The 13,390-nt window shown below is 35.6% G+C and overlaps 4 protein-coding genes across 6 annotated transcripts; 2 read left to right on the top strand and 2 right to left on the bottom strand.

The window, feature by feature from the left end:
- Positions 1 to 123: 123 nt before the first annotated feature.
- Positions 124 to 2,389, top strand: AT5G22355 (Cysteine/Histidine-rich C1 domain family protein). Its single transcript, NM_147903.3, has one exon. It carries the CDS (start codon positions 179 to 181, stop codon positions 2,171 to 2,173), a length of 1,995 nt encoding a protein of 664 aa, NP_680208.1. The 5' UTR covers positions 124 to 178; the 3' UTR covers positions 2,174 to 2,389.
- A 31-nt stretch (positions 2,390 to 2,420) lies between these two features.
- On the bottom strand, positions 2,421 to 4,300 carry VAMP714 (vesicle-associated membrane protein 714). Its single transcript, NM_122141.5, has 4 exons — positions 3,852 to 4,300; positions 3,554 to 3,744; positions 3,222 to 3,385; positions 2,421 to 2,886 (listed from the first exon to the last, which is right to left on the bottom strand). Exons 1-4 carry the CDS (start codon positions 4,069 to 4,071, stop codon positions 2,796 to 2,798), a joined length of 666 nt encoding a protein of 221 aa, NP_197628.1. The 5' UTR covers positions 4,072 to 4,300; the 3' UTR covers positions 2,421 to 2,795.
- Positions 4,301 to 4,446: 146 nt separating this feature from the next.
- Positions 4,447 to 7,171, top strand: QQT1 (P-loop containing nucleoside triphosphate hydrolases superfamily protein). 3 transcript variants are annotated; one of them, NM_122142.4, is made up of 11 exons: positions 4,447 to 4,614; positions 5,000 to 5,095; positions 5,403 to 5,447; positions 5,523 to 5,602; positions 5,693 to 5,767; positions 5,857 to 5,960; positions 6,048 to 6,204; positions 6,297 to 6,384; positions 6,484 to 6,556; positions 6,634 to 6,764; positions 6,875 to 7,169. In NM_122142.4, exons 2-11 carry the CDS (start codon positions 5,004 to 5,006, stop codon positions 6,924 to 6,926), a joined length of 897 nt encoding a protein of 298 aa, NP_197629.2. In that variant the 5' UTR covers positions 4,447 to 4,614; positions 5,000 to 5,003; the 3' UTR covers positions 6,927 to 7,169. The 3 variants fall into 3 exon arrangements, with proteins under 3 accessions (NP_197629.2, NP_001119261.1, NP_001332350.1); NM_001125789.1 differs by having other exon boundaries at positions 4,514 to 4,614; positions 5,003 to 5,095; positions 6,875 to 7,119; NM_001343725.1 differs by lacking the exon at positions 4,447 to 4,614 and having other exon boundaries at positions 4,639 to 5,095; positions 6,875 to 7,171.
- Positions 7,172 to 7,175: 4 nt separating this feature from the next.
- On the bottom strand, positions 7,176 to 8,519 carry NAC090 (NAC domain containing protein 90). Its single transcript, NM_122143.3, has 3 exons — positions 8,296 to 8,519; positions 7,694 to 7,980; positions 7,176 to 7,601 (listed from the first exon to the last, which is right to left on the bottom strand). The coding sequence occupies exons 1-3, from the start codon at positions 8,453 to 8,455 to the stop codon at positions 7,341 to 7,343; spliced, it is 708 nt and encodes a 235-aa protein (NP_197630.1). The 5' UTR covers positions 8,456 to 8,519; the 3' UTR covers positions 7,176 to 7,340.
- Positions 8,520 to 13,390: the final 4,871 nt, after the last annotated feature.

Below are 13,390 nucleotides of genomic sequence, written 5' to 3' on the forward strand. Positions count from 1 at the left end.
ATATATTATAATCATCTCGTGGAAAACAGGATCGATTGCACATGATTCATTGGAGACAAGAATCGTTAAGGTGTTCACACATTACGTGTCTTTGTTATATTGGGGTTACAAAGATGCATTCATATGATGTAGTATTATCTTGAGATCTCCAGAAAACAAACCGCATTTGAATCACAAAATGGATCTACCACCCAAAATACTACCAACTCACAAATATCCTTTGACCATTTCGACTCGTTTTGTTAATGATTCTTGTAAAGGTTGCAATATAAAAGGTCCCATCTATGGCGGCTACCGTTGCAACGAGCCTTCCTCTACTAGTTTGTTCTTCCACAAAGAGTGCGCAGAGGCTCCACCGGAGATTATCAACCATCCTTCTCATCCTCAACACACTCTTAAACTCCACAATTCTCTAAGGAACCCATGTAAATGTAATCTATGTGGCAAGACTTTTTTCGCTTTTGGTTATCGTTGTTCATCAAAATGTGACTTCATCGTGGATCTCACTTGTGGGATAAATCCATTGCCGGTTTCTATCGAACATCCAAAGTCTCATCATCATCCAGTTATCTTCTTGAAAGAACCCGCAAAGCCGGGTAGGCGCAGATGCGGAATTTGCAAGGGCTATAATGGTGGATGTTCTTATGCATGTCTTGAATGTGAAGTCCACTTTCATGTCGAGTGTGTCAATCTTTCCCAAGAGGTGAATCATCCTTCTCATCCTCAACATTCTCTCAAGTTACTTGAATATGAATCACTAACAAGTGATGCTGAAGAGACATGTCTTTTATGTGGAGAACGACCAGACAAAGTGCTTTATCGCTGCTCGATATGCAACTTCAGCGTATGTCGATTCTGTACAAAAGATCCACCACCACTTGCTATCGAGCATCATAAGACGCACGAGCATCGACTTGTCCTCTTATCAAGACTCATCTCATTTGAATGTAATGCTTGTGGGATGCAAGGTGATCGAAGTCCTTACATGTGTGTTCAATGCGGGTTTGTTGTCCATAGAACTTGTATTGACTTACCACGTGTCATAAACATCAACCGTCACGATCATCGCATCTCTTTCACCCATCATCTCGGTGTTGGGTACTCGAGATGCGGTATTTGTCGCAAAGATATAAGTCAATACCATGGGGCTTATTTATGCCCTCGTTGCCCGAACTATGCAGCTCATTCACTATGTGCAACAAGAAAAGACGTATGGGATGGGGTAGAACTCGAAGGGACACCAGATGATGATGACGAAGATATTGTGCCGTTCAAAGTGGTGGGTGATAACTTGATCAAGCATTTCAGTCATGAAGAACATAATCTAAGACTCAACAAGGACAATATCAATCGTGACGAAGGCTCACGTTGTGAAGCATGCGTCCTTCCTATCTATTCCGATCCGATCTACAACTGTGAGGAATGTCGTTTCATTCTCCATGAGAAATGCGCTAATCATCCAAAAAAGAAACGACATGTATTCCACACAAAACCATTCACACTATGGTCCAGACCACCTCGTACATTCCATAGCAAAGATTTTAGATTCTACGATGTCTTTCGCTGCTATGCTTGTAGAACGAAGTCTACTGGTTTCAGGTACGTTTCTGATTGGTGGGTTCTAGATGTACGTTGTGGTTCGCGTTCTGAACCGGTCATTCATGATGGTCACAGACATCCTCTATATTACGAACATAAGAAAGATCACTGTTGTGATGCATGTTATAAAGAGATAGATGGTTATCTGCTTTCCTGTGACACTTGTGACTTTGATCTGGATTTACACTGTACTGATTTACCAAAAACGGTAAAGCACAGCTGCGACAATCATCCTCTTTCCCTATGCTATGGCGAAAATGCAACCGGAAAATATTGGTGTGATATTTGCGAGGCGGAAACAGATCCAAGTAAGTGGTTCTACACTTGCTCTAAATGTGTGGTTACTGCACATATTGAATGTGTGCTTGGAGACTTTTCACGTCTCATGCCAGGACGCATCATCAACTACAATAATGTTAGAGTTGAAGTGGTTCTTAACAGCTATAGTTCTCGCCCCTTCTGTGCAAAATGTCACTCCAGATGCAGAGCTCCTATCATTCTAAAGCTTTGTGATCCATATACTGGATACATTTGTTCCGATGCATGTGTAGTGCCCGACTATCAATACAGCTAAGACAACTATGTAGCTGTTTATTTCACTCTATTGTTTCTCGTAATTTTTTGGATGTAAGAGTTTATTTCCAACTACAAGTGCTAAGCATTCTGGTTATATTCATACTGTGTTCATCAGTACAGGCAGGATTAAACTGTATCGATGACATATATAAAGTCGTAACAAGTTATGACAAACTTGCTAAAAAGGTAGTAGCAACTAATATGATTTAGTTAATGAAAACATAGACAGAAATGATGGAAACAGATATTTGTGAATCAGAAATGTTATTAAACAAAGATGAAAACTGAAGTAATTTTAACAACAAAAATAACGAATATGTGATGTACATTGCAAATGCAAAAATTATAAAGACACAGCGGATAAAGTTTTGGAAATACAGAGAACAAACTCACTCACGTGACTAAATCTAAAAGACAAGGCAAGAGTTCAATGAACCTCTGTATCATTTTGATTTTGACATTTACAAGAGTTACATAAGCAAGGAGGACCATGACATGTAACTTCAAACTCACAGTCATTTTCATGACAAAACCAAGGCTTCAAATCGAAATGATGCGACTGAGTTGATTTACAAAAACAGTGGTCCGTTTCAGTATACCTTAGATAAGGCCGCCAGATTTTAAGATCTGCATGATGGTAAAGTGATTCCTCCGCAGAAAGATGCGATTATTATGTACAGCAAGAAAACTATCAAGCATGTCAACAAGACCCTGCCGAACACAAACAAGAAAAGCAGTTTTGTTGATTAATAAAAGTGATCTGGAACTCAAGCATCAAAACAAAACAATAATGAAATTTCTTTAAGCAGAGGTGGAATCAAGGCAGTGTAGTTCCTATCAGCCAAAAATTAGATATTTTGTCGAGGAGAATTTCCCAAAATCGAAAATAATGTTGAATCTTAGAACTACTGTATCTCTAGTTTAAGAAACATATCAATAAACTATGCTGCAAAGGCGAGTTGAAACACCTAGAATGTAGAAGAGCGTATCTCTTAGTTAGCAAAGAAAAGGAATGAAGAGAATCTAGAAGTGAGAGAGATCCTTACAGGAGCTTAGCATTTTTCATCCAAAGAGCTCGGCGAAGGCGCTTAGATTGCTTCCTGAAGTGAAACGAGCTATCTTGCATTGTTGCTGTTTTATCAACAAGAAGCTCAATCCTATCACCTCTTTCCATTATCTTCTCAATGTTCTCTACCATGACCGATCGAATCTGTAAACACGATAACACAACAATGAGATAACAAACTTCATCTTTCACCCAAGACAGATTTAAAGAAGCCTGTGTGAGCCAAGAAGGCGTAATAACTCATAAAAATTCAACCTTTTCAATGGATATAGCTGAGTAATATCTAGAGATCATACGAAGAAACAATTATACCTCACTGACTTCTCCTCTAACACGATTGAGAGTATCAACACTAGGATTACTAGAGAAGAACTCCATCTGCTGATGCAAAACCCTTGAGAATTCATCATTCATTGCATAAGCTGGAGCATTATGAGCCACTTTGCCATAGTTTTTCATGAATCTCATATGAATCTCTTCCAAATACGAAAATGGAACCCTCCCTGAAAATCCAATCACCAACACATCAAAACATAAAACTCAGAATCAATTACAAAGACTAAATCTTCTTAAGAGAGATTACGATTCGGAGAAAGTGAAAAATACTTACTTCCAAAGGTATCATTGGCCATACAGAGAAAGGTAAGACCATCAGATCTAAGAATATGGAAGATATAACGATCTTGAGAGAAACAAAGTCTTTCATCGGAGATTTCCGGTGAAAGCTTCTCGAGGATCCGTCGCACCACGGCGCCTGTGTTTCCCGTAACGGCGCTGAATTCAGCTAATACCACGGTACCTCTCGCTACAACAGCATAGACAATCGCCATCGGAGAATCTTCAATTAGAGTGATTCGATGACAGAGAGTGGAGATCACGCGCTCCGGCGGCGAGAAAGTTCAACGTCGGCTTTGCTGCGATCAGAACAGAGTATAAAAATGCGAAGTTATAAGGTTAGGTGCAAACGTTTCGAATATAACCCCTTGTTTTATTGTTACGTTTTTAATTGTCACCTAAAATATTATTTTGTTACATTTTAAACCCTGATGCATCGGTTTACGGTTTACCAATTTATTAGGCCTTGGTAACTTATCCGAAAACAAACCGACCCGAAATTCACTTTTCGGTTTGGGTTCGGATACTCCAATAATAACTTGATCGTTTCCTTCTTTTTAATTTCGATTATCCGGTTCGGTTCGAGTATAGCACGAATAAACCGAATTAAAATTAAAGCCCTAATTTAAATATACCGATCGAGTCTTCGGCGAGCTTACTTCGCCTTGAATCGAGTCTTCGACGAGTCTCCGGCTGCGAGTTTCTCTTGCTCCGGCAAACAGACCTGTCATTGCTTCTCTCTCCGGCTAACTACACAGGCGAGCTTCTCTATTTATTTTCTTCTGTGTCTCCAGTTGCTTCTGATATAATGAATATGCTCTTGAAGCAAATTGTTTCTCTGCTTCTCTTTCTCCAGTGAATTGTTTGTTGTATTATAAACGAGGTTTAGGAATTGGGTTAATAATATTGGAGGATTGTGTTTGTATTCTGTGTCCGACGAACAAATGACATTTCCGATTTCTATTGTGCTACGAGCTCAGTGTTTAGAAGGGTTTTGATGTTCTCTATTGAATATTCATGTTATGTTAGTTTGATGATTAGATGATTTTGCTTTGCAATTACTGTGTTTTTTTGTCTGACTGGCTCTGATATTATACAACGTGTTTGACTCCGATTGGTATCAATCTTCTTCTTCGTCTTCAGAAGCATGGTGTTTGGACAAGTAGTAATAGGTCCTCCAGGATCGGGAAAGACCACTTATTGCAATGGAATGTCTCAGTTCCTCTCTCTAATGGGCAGGTTTCATGTTCTTTCTCTTCTCTTCTCTTTTTGGATCAAAGAATGAAGCTTACTTGGCTTTTGTATCTGTAATTCTGTTTGTATTGATTGTTTCGCTGTCCCTCGCATTGTAAAGTTTACAAGTTGCAAACTTTAGTAAATAATAGTGTTGAATTCCAGAAATTTGAATTGTCTGACTTTTGAGCAGAGTCATTGTGAAATGTTGTTGCCTTGTCTTTGTTTTTGGTAGAGAGATTTGCAGATTCGTGAGAACTTCTCTGTAAGTAAATTCTCTTAACGTTGAGTTACTATTTTGTTGTTGTTGCAGGAAGGTTGCTATTGTTAATCTGGATCCTGCAAATGATGCATTACCGTATCCTTTTCAAGCCAAATACAACAAAATTGTTAAAAATTGCAGGTGTATGTTGTTTCTTGACATTGATTTTAGTTATGAGTGTGGTGTGAATATAGAAGAATTGATCAAGTTAGAAGATGTTATGTCGGAACACTCGCTTGGTCCTAATGGAGGTGAATTTTGCCATCTTGATTTTCCCTTTTCTTCTTACTTTTGATTTTAATCTTTGGTCAAATTAACAAAGAAACTTTCTAATGTGACAGGTCTTGTATATTGTATGGAGTACTTGGAGAAAAACATTGACTGGCTGGAATCTAAACTAAAGCCTCTTCTGAAGGGTTAGCAACGATATGTCCCTTCTTCTTCTTCTTCTTTTCGTGGTCATAATATCTCTTTCTTAAAGTAAAACGTTTTGAATTGTTTGCAGATCATTACATTCTCTTTGATTTTCCTGGCCAAGTGGAATTGTTCTTCATTCATGACAGTACCAAGAATGTTCTCACGAAGCTGATTAAATCATTGAACCTTAGAGTATGTGCTTTACTTCACTTATTACTAACTTGCTAAATGAACCTTACTTAGGAGTCTACATATCTGATGAATTTCTTTGTTCTGCAGTTAACTGCTGTGCAACTAATTGATTCCCATCTATGTTGTGATCCCGGGAACTACGTAAGTTCGCTACTTCTCTCCTTATCCACAATGCTTCACATGGAACTCCCACATGTCAATGTATTGTCTAAAATCGATCTGATTGGAAGCTACGGGAAGCTAGGTATTAATAATCTATCTATGGTTTTGTTCTCATAACATCGAATTTTCAAATGTATACTGTGGACTCACTAACTAGGATCTCTGTGCATGTAGCTTTCAATTTAGATTTCTATACCGATGTTCAAGACTTGTCATACTTGGAGCACCATCTTAGTCAAGATCCTCGCTCTGCTAAGTACAGGTTCGATGTAAACATCATCTGAATACACATTGAACGGTTAATAATTATCCATTTAGAAGCATGCTCAATATCTCATGAGCTTGATGTTTCTCATTGCAGAAAACTAACAAAAGAGCTATGTAGTGTCATTGAAGATTACAGTCTTGTTAATTTTACAACCTTGGATATTCAGGTTTGCGATTTCCTTTACCTCTCTCTCTCTTTCTCTCTGTACAAGCATCTTTTCGCAATTTTCTTTTTTGTTTTCAGGATAAAGAAAGTGTTGGGGATCTAGTAAAGCTCATCGACAAGAGCAATGGATACATATTTGCCGGCATTGATGCAAGTGTGGTTGAATACAGCAAGATTGCAATTGGTCAAACTGATTGGGATTATAACAGATATCCTTTTTTAGCATTTTGGATTTCTTAACCATTACTTCTCTCAATAACTCTTGAGTTTAGTTTTACGTCTACTACAAAAGAATTGTTTCTTTGACGATAGTCTTCACAGTCGCAGCTGTACAGGAGAAGTACATGGAAGATGAGGAAATACAAGACTGAGAACAGTGCTTGAAACTTTATATAGAAGAGAGCTGGTTTAAAATATCTCTGAACCAAACCATTTGACGGTTTGTATGAACCTTTTTGTGTATTTTTGAGTTCGGTTTAAGTCTAAACAACATTGATTTACACAACTTCCTGGTTTGGTTCACTGGATTATGCTAATTTTCCAGACGACTAACTTTCTGCCAAATTTTGTCTTTAGACTTTTGAGTTTCTGAATCACACGTGCCCATGACTCCAACATTCTCTAGAAAACATCTCAAATGTCACTGTCTAGGTCATTTATTATTTCTCAAATTCTCACGTTACAAGGTAAAGAAAGAAAAAGAATCTTTCGGGTCATAAAATTCAAACTAACAATAAGCAATTGAAACAAGTTTAAATTTGCTTGATTATAAAATCTATATAGCTTCAAGGCCAAGTCAGCTGTTCCCAGTCCCACATCGGTTCTGATAGTCCATCAACAAACTCTGTGTTCATAGAGACATCAATATGTTCTCCTCCTGAAATCGAAGTTTCCAGTGAGCTTTCCACACGGAACGATGTCTCAGCTACTGCAACATCACTTGTTAGCATTCTCTCTGTCTGCAAAACTCCCTCAGGACGTCTATCAAAAGCTCTGGAGCTTCCTGTTGTTATGTAGACTCGACATAAACTGAACTCACGTCTCAGCTACATTTTTCAAGAAAGCAAAAACAAAAAATCTCGTTATTAAAAGTAACAAGAATGTTCTAATTTAAAAGTTTTTAATTATATGCAAGTACCTTAGGGATTGTGGAAGCGTTGACTGTTTCGTCAACGGCGTGGTACTCATTCATTTTCCATTTAGTTTTTCTTCCTGTGGGTGCTTTTCCAGTGTAGAAAACCATAGTTTTCTTTGCTCCAATCATTTTGTTGTCTTTGGAAAAGACTGGACCAGGTGATCCAGTTGCTTTCCAGTATCCTGAACCAGTAGTTCTACTCGGTCTGCCTCCTCTTGCTTCGCGTTCTTGTCGTGGCACGAAGAAGAACCATTGCTCAGCGTCTCCTCGACATCTCACTCCAGCAACATCTGCAAAATTGTGTGAGTTTCATATATAAAAACATTACGCATATATAGTCTTTATGGCATTCATGTATTTTAGGGGTGTTCAATCTGATTATACCAAACCCGAACCAATTCAAAACCGACTAAACCGATCTGGAATCGGGTTACTATTTTCGTAAAACAAGAAACCCAAACACCAAAATGGAGAAGTTTACGTGCTATAAAACCTAACTTTGTATGATGTCCTAATGACTCTCAAGTAATATTAAGATATGACGATTTTGATGCCATAGTAGATATATATATCGACAATTCAGGTGAGGTTAACCGTTAACGTACTTGGAAGATGACTAGGCTCGACCTCAAAGACGTCAAGTACGGGAATGACACGATGCATTGAGTCATCACTCCTTCCTTCGAGCTGGTTTCGTAGGTAGAACGAAACCAGTTCTTCTTCCGTGGGATAGAAGCGAAACCCGATTGTGACCTCATCGGCCATTTTTGTACGATATTTTTAACAACAAGAAACACTCTAATTAGTTGTAGCTACCTATATTATTAACTTAGATGCCATGGATTCATTGTCATTAAATAAGAAGTAGAGATTGGTTTCTCCGAGTGAAAGGAGAAAAGTTCTCTACGCGTTTTTCGTTTTTTTTTTTTATTTTATTCCCTTTTTGTACGGATATTGGTAAAGACAAGGATGTTTTGTGTGTGTGTGTTTGATTACTTTCGTTGTTATGTGTTTACTGTTTAGTAAACTTTTTACGAGCCACGTACGTCCATTGAATGAGTCAAGCATTCGTCTTTGCCGTCAAGTTTCAGTCTCTTTTCCTTTAGTTTTCCTATCTTTTAATTTGGCTTGCCAGTTTTAGTAAATAGTTTTTTTGAAGCAAACTCAGATTAGTCATAGGTTAGTTTTCTAATGCCTAATCAAATTGTCAGAGGACAATAATCTTTGTAATGAGGTTCATTAAGGAACATGTAATTTCTAGTGAAAGTATAGTAAAACTGAAATAATGTATGTGTAACAATTCTCGTCATAATTTTAGTTAACTTTATTTATTTACATAACAAAAAAAAAACTGTGTAAGTATATAACAAGTTGAAAATAAAAAAAAAGATGAAGAAGACTTTGCCTTGGGGTATTTTCGTTAATTCGTTACATAAATTCGGCCATTTGCAAGTACATTAACGTTATCATGGTACATTATCTTTTATAGATGCAAATTACTTTCCAAAATTTAATCATTGAGTATAATTACACTAGATGACTTTTTAAATACCAAGATACTTTGTAATGTACCACATAGATCTGAAAATTATAAATTTTGAAGATATTTGAATGTAAATTCTAATTGTTCACAACTATATATTGACCATTGAAAAAAAACACTTCAATTCCTTCCTCTAAATAACAAAAGTTGATACACTTTAACAAAAAAGAAGAAGACTATATATGCCCCATAGTGTATTTTGAAAATCTCCACATCATATATGTGCAAGTTAGAAAATGGTAAATTTGTGTATTTTCTCAATCTAGGTTAAAATGCTTCCTATATCGACTAGTTTTGTGATACCGATTTCGAGACACTAGATAACGATTTTTGTGTACGGTATTCTAGATAATTATGGTACTCATGTACCAGTTCGGAGAATAAATGCCACTTTGGTTAGGTTCGTCTCCATGACTAGTAGAGTATTTGCATGCATCACTAATATTAAACTTAACTGGGCACATAATTTATATAGTTTGGGGGTCCTCTCTAATTTAAATCACTAAACAGAAAACAGATAGATAAACCAACCAATACGAAAACTAATCACGCACCGTTATGGATTGTTAGGTAAAAGTGGTCAACATCAATAATTCGTTTTAAGTATGTTGCGACCTTAATTAATCTCAACCGTACCTTTACTTAAAAAATAGGTCAACCCGAGACTCTTTCTTCTATTAATATGAAATTCATTACAGAAATGTCAAATTCACTTAAAACAAGTTATGTAACAGCCCAACCAACGAAAGTAAAACAAGTTTTTCTTTTTTGGCCAAACTACCAAATTCTTTTTCAAGTGTTTTCAGGAAGTACAAACATTTGCTTTAAAGAAATGAATGATCCAAAACTCAAATGCGTTCACAGATAAATTAAAGATCTAGCTAAAATTGTTATTTCTCCAGTTAAAACTTAAAGTGTTATAGAGTGATAATTTTGGCAAAAAAATATTTAACACAATTGGTACTGTATCAAAATTGTGACAAAAAAATCGTGAAAAGCAAAACTAAAAAGGTGTATGGCCGTTTTAATTTTAGTTGAAAAACATTACCGGAATAAAACTTAATCGACATAGAAGACGAACCTATTAAATTATCATTCCTTATAATTTCTTATATATTATTTAATATTGTTTTTATTAGATTGAAACTTTAGAAGCTGGATTGATATTTAATTTTATTTGGTTTCTCTATCAAATCACCAAAATAAAAATCTCGAAACCAAAAACAAGTTTTGACAACCCGACAATCCGTAGACTTCTTTAAATTTTTTTAAGGCAAGTCAAGAAGAGCAAAAAAACAAATCCATGGAGCCAGAATATAATCGAACAACTAAATCTTATTTACGACAGAATTGTCATCATACTAATACTTAGGTGTCTTTTCTTGTGGTTTGCATAGATTTGAGACTTGGTCCGCTCTCATCAGTACTCAGTGGGCTAATACTAATACAAATGAATTACGTAACGTTTTACTCTTTTTAGAGCATTTAGTTATGTCCCATGGCCATTTATAACGTGTGATTATTATTTGTATTTCTTTTTTTTTGTCAACTTACGTGTGATGTTTGTTAATTTTAATCAAGTTTTCTGTGATTATTCTTTTCGATCATATGTTATTCTTTTGTTGCATGCGTGCAGCTGAAGTCCGATATATTCCTTTTATGTCACTGGTAATATTGTGATTATCATCATTTTCTAAAGGGATCACGTATAAACTATTTTTATAAGAGAGCCAGAGCTTATCATCCTCTTACATGTTCATCGTTTCACAATATGGTTAAGTTTTGATATCAATCTTTATCTTCAGTTCCAATATCACCAAAAAAAAAAAAAACGTAAAAACCAGAGACAATCCGATAAGACTTCTTCAACGAAAGACAACAAGGTTCTTATCTTTTTCGGATTCGGGACTAATTAAACACACAAATAGTTTGCCCTTTTAACAAATAAACACTATTCCGCTATGGGTTACTCTTTTTTTTGTGTTCAAGGATTCTTTTAAGAGAATATTACATTCTATGGCACTTTTAGAAAAGTATGTACGAATTTAGACACTTTGAAAAGATAAGGCACTTTGTCAAACCAAATTGTCCAATTTACCCTTTTTAACTGCAAACTCATTTTCTTTTTCATATCTTCTCAGCGTTTCTCCATCGTTTTTATTTCTCTATTTCCAAAACCAAAATCAAATCTTTTACTAAAAATCAAAGCTCAAAAACGAGGGCTTTATCTTTTAATCTCCGACATATTTGCTTTGATTCCTTGCGATGATTGTTTTTGAAAAGCTAACCAAGATATGATGGCGTTATTGGTGGTGGCGGTGGCGGTGGCGGAGGGAGCTTTATACCTTATTCGTCGCTTTGTTTGGTGTCTCTCTGCTCCTAATTACTTTGGTATCTCTGATCTACAAAACTAGAAAGTTCTTAATCTTATTCCACATCAGATCTATAAATTTGAGAGTATTGTTTCTGATTGATTTGATTTCCTGAGAGTAATCACTTCTAATTCAAAGTCAAGATGAAGAAAGAAACGAGAGGTTGAGACATGATGAAAATCAAAGTAACTTTTGTGAGTTTATGACGTTATACAATCGATGTATATTTGTTGAATTTCTATTGAATAAAAATTTGTAATTTATGGCAAGGGACACATCCTTCTCTCTTCTACCTATTACAAATGATTAATATGGACGTATCAAAGTAAACTAATGGTCTTCATTGAGAGTGTAATACAAATAAGATCTTCGTTACATTCTTTATAAAAGCTATGTAACTGACATTGTCCTACTGATGGAATTGTTTATACACAAGTGAATAAATGGTCAAAGAAAAATGGACAATGTACTTTGGATTGGCGTTTATTGGTCATGTATAGACTTGTTTATTGGTATAAAAATACCATGTGAATCATTAGATAACCATATGGACTAGACTTCTTGGACTGTCATCAATGGATAACAACTATGTCTTTGATTTGCTGTGAATGTGTTTATAGCTCGGTAAATTAGCACTTTATTTTGTTTGCGCATTCTACAATGATACATCATATGGTCATAACTCTAACCATTTACAAGAAAATTGTAATTGATCCCTACAACTATATGGTCAACATAGAATGGTCGCTAGTGGATGGCTACTTGTAAAGGGTTAGAATATAAACCCAAAGCATCGTAATGGACATAGTTTTTGAAATTGGTGATTATTACTTATGCTTTCTATAGAATTTGTGTATTTTTGATTCTACAGCGGTGTAAACATGGTTGTATGGACTTGGGGTGATGGATAGGAATTATTGTATATTTGACAGGGGGAGTCGTTATATATTTTAGTAAACATGAGATATTAGGTATCCTAGGTTTCAACTAAGTATCTGATTACAAACTTGCTTTTTGGTTAATTAACAGAAAATGAAAGCAATACACAAGAGGAACATAATCACTTAAGATGATTGTAGTTTTACAAATATATTCGTGTAGAATTTGATTATATGAGCCTTGAATGAATAAAAGCAGACTTATACATTAACTTTGGTGTAGAATGGATATGCTTAGTAAACAAGTTTCCGTATGAACACATTTAAAATGGACACATTATTATAGATTTGATAAGAATAACAAATGCAGAGAAAGGATTACGTGAAGGAAAGAATGTTAATAAGATTTTGGGTTTTAGTTGGTATGGTTTTGTCTTTATATGAAAGCATGTTTGATGGGTCTCGTTCTTTTGTGTAAGTAATGTATTGTTATTGTAGATATTGTGTTGAATAAGAAAAAGACGCATGATTTGTTTTGACTAAGTTGTGATTATTGCATCACCATGACACGCTTTTTCATTCGAAAGAAAATTGATGAAAGCTCTACACGTGAATTATTTGTGTTCAAGTGTTTGTCATGTTTCACCATTACTCCACATGTTAAAGTCTAATTGGACAAGTTATAATGGACACAAACTATCATTGACTAATTGGGTTTTGAGTGTTGCTATTTGAAAGCAATGTCTACATATTGTTCTTGGGGCTTGGAGACCTATAGGATTATTAGTTTATATATAATGAAATCGTGTTGGATGCTTTGATAGTTTATCTCCATAAAAACTTGTCCAACAAGATGTGACCATGTGGAAATAATTTATTCTCATGTGCGAAGTAAAGTGCTCTTAGC

Source organism: Arabidopsis thaliana, chromosome 5, assembly GCF_000001735.4.
Source record: "Arabidopsis thaliana chromosome 5, partial sequence".
Taxonomy (NCBI): Eukaryota; Viridiplantae; Streptophyta; class Magnoliopsida; order Brassicales; family Brassicaceae; genus Arabidopsis; species Arabidopsis thaliana.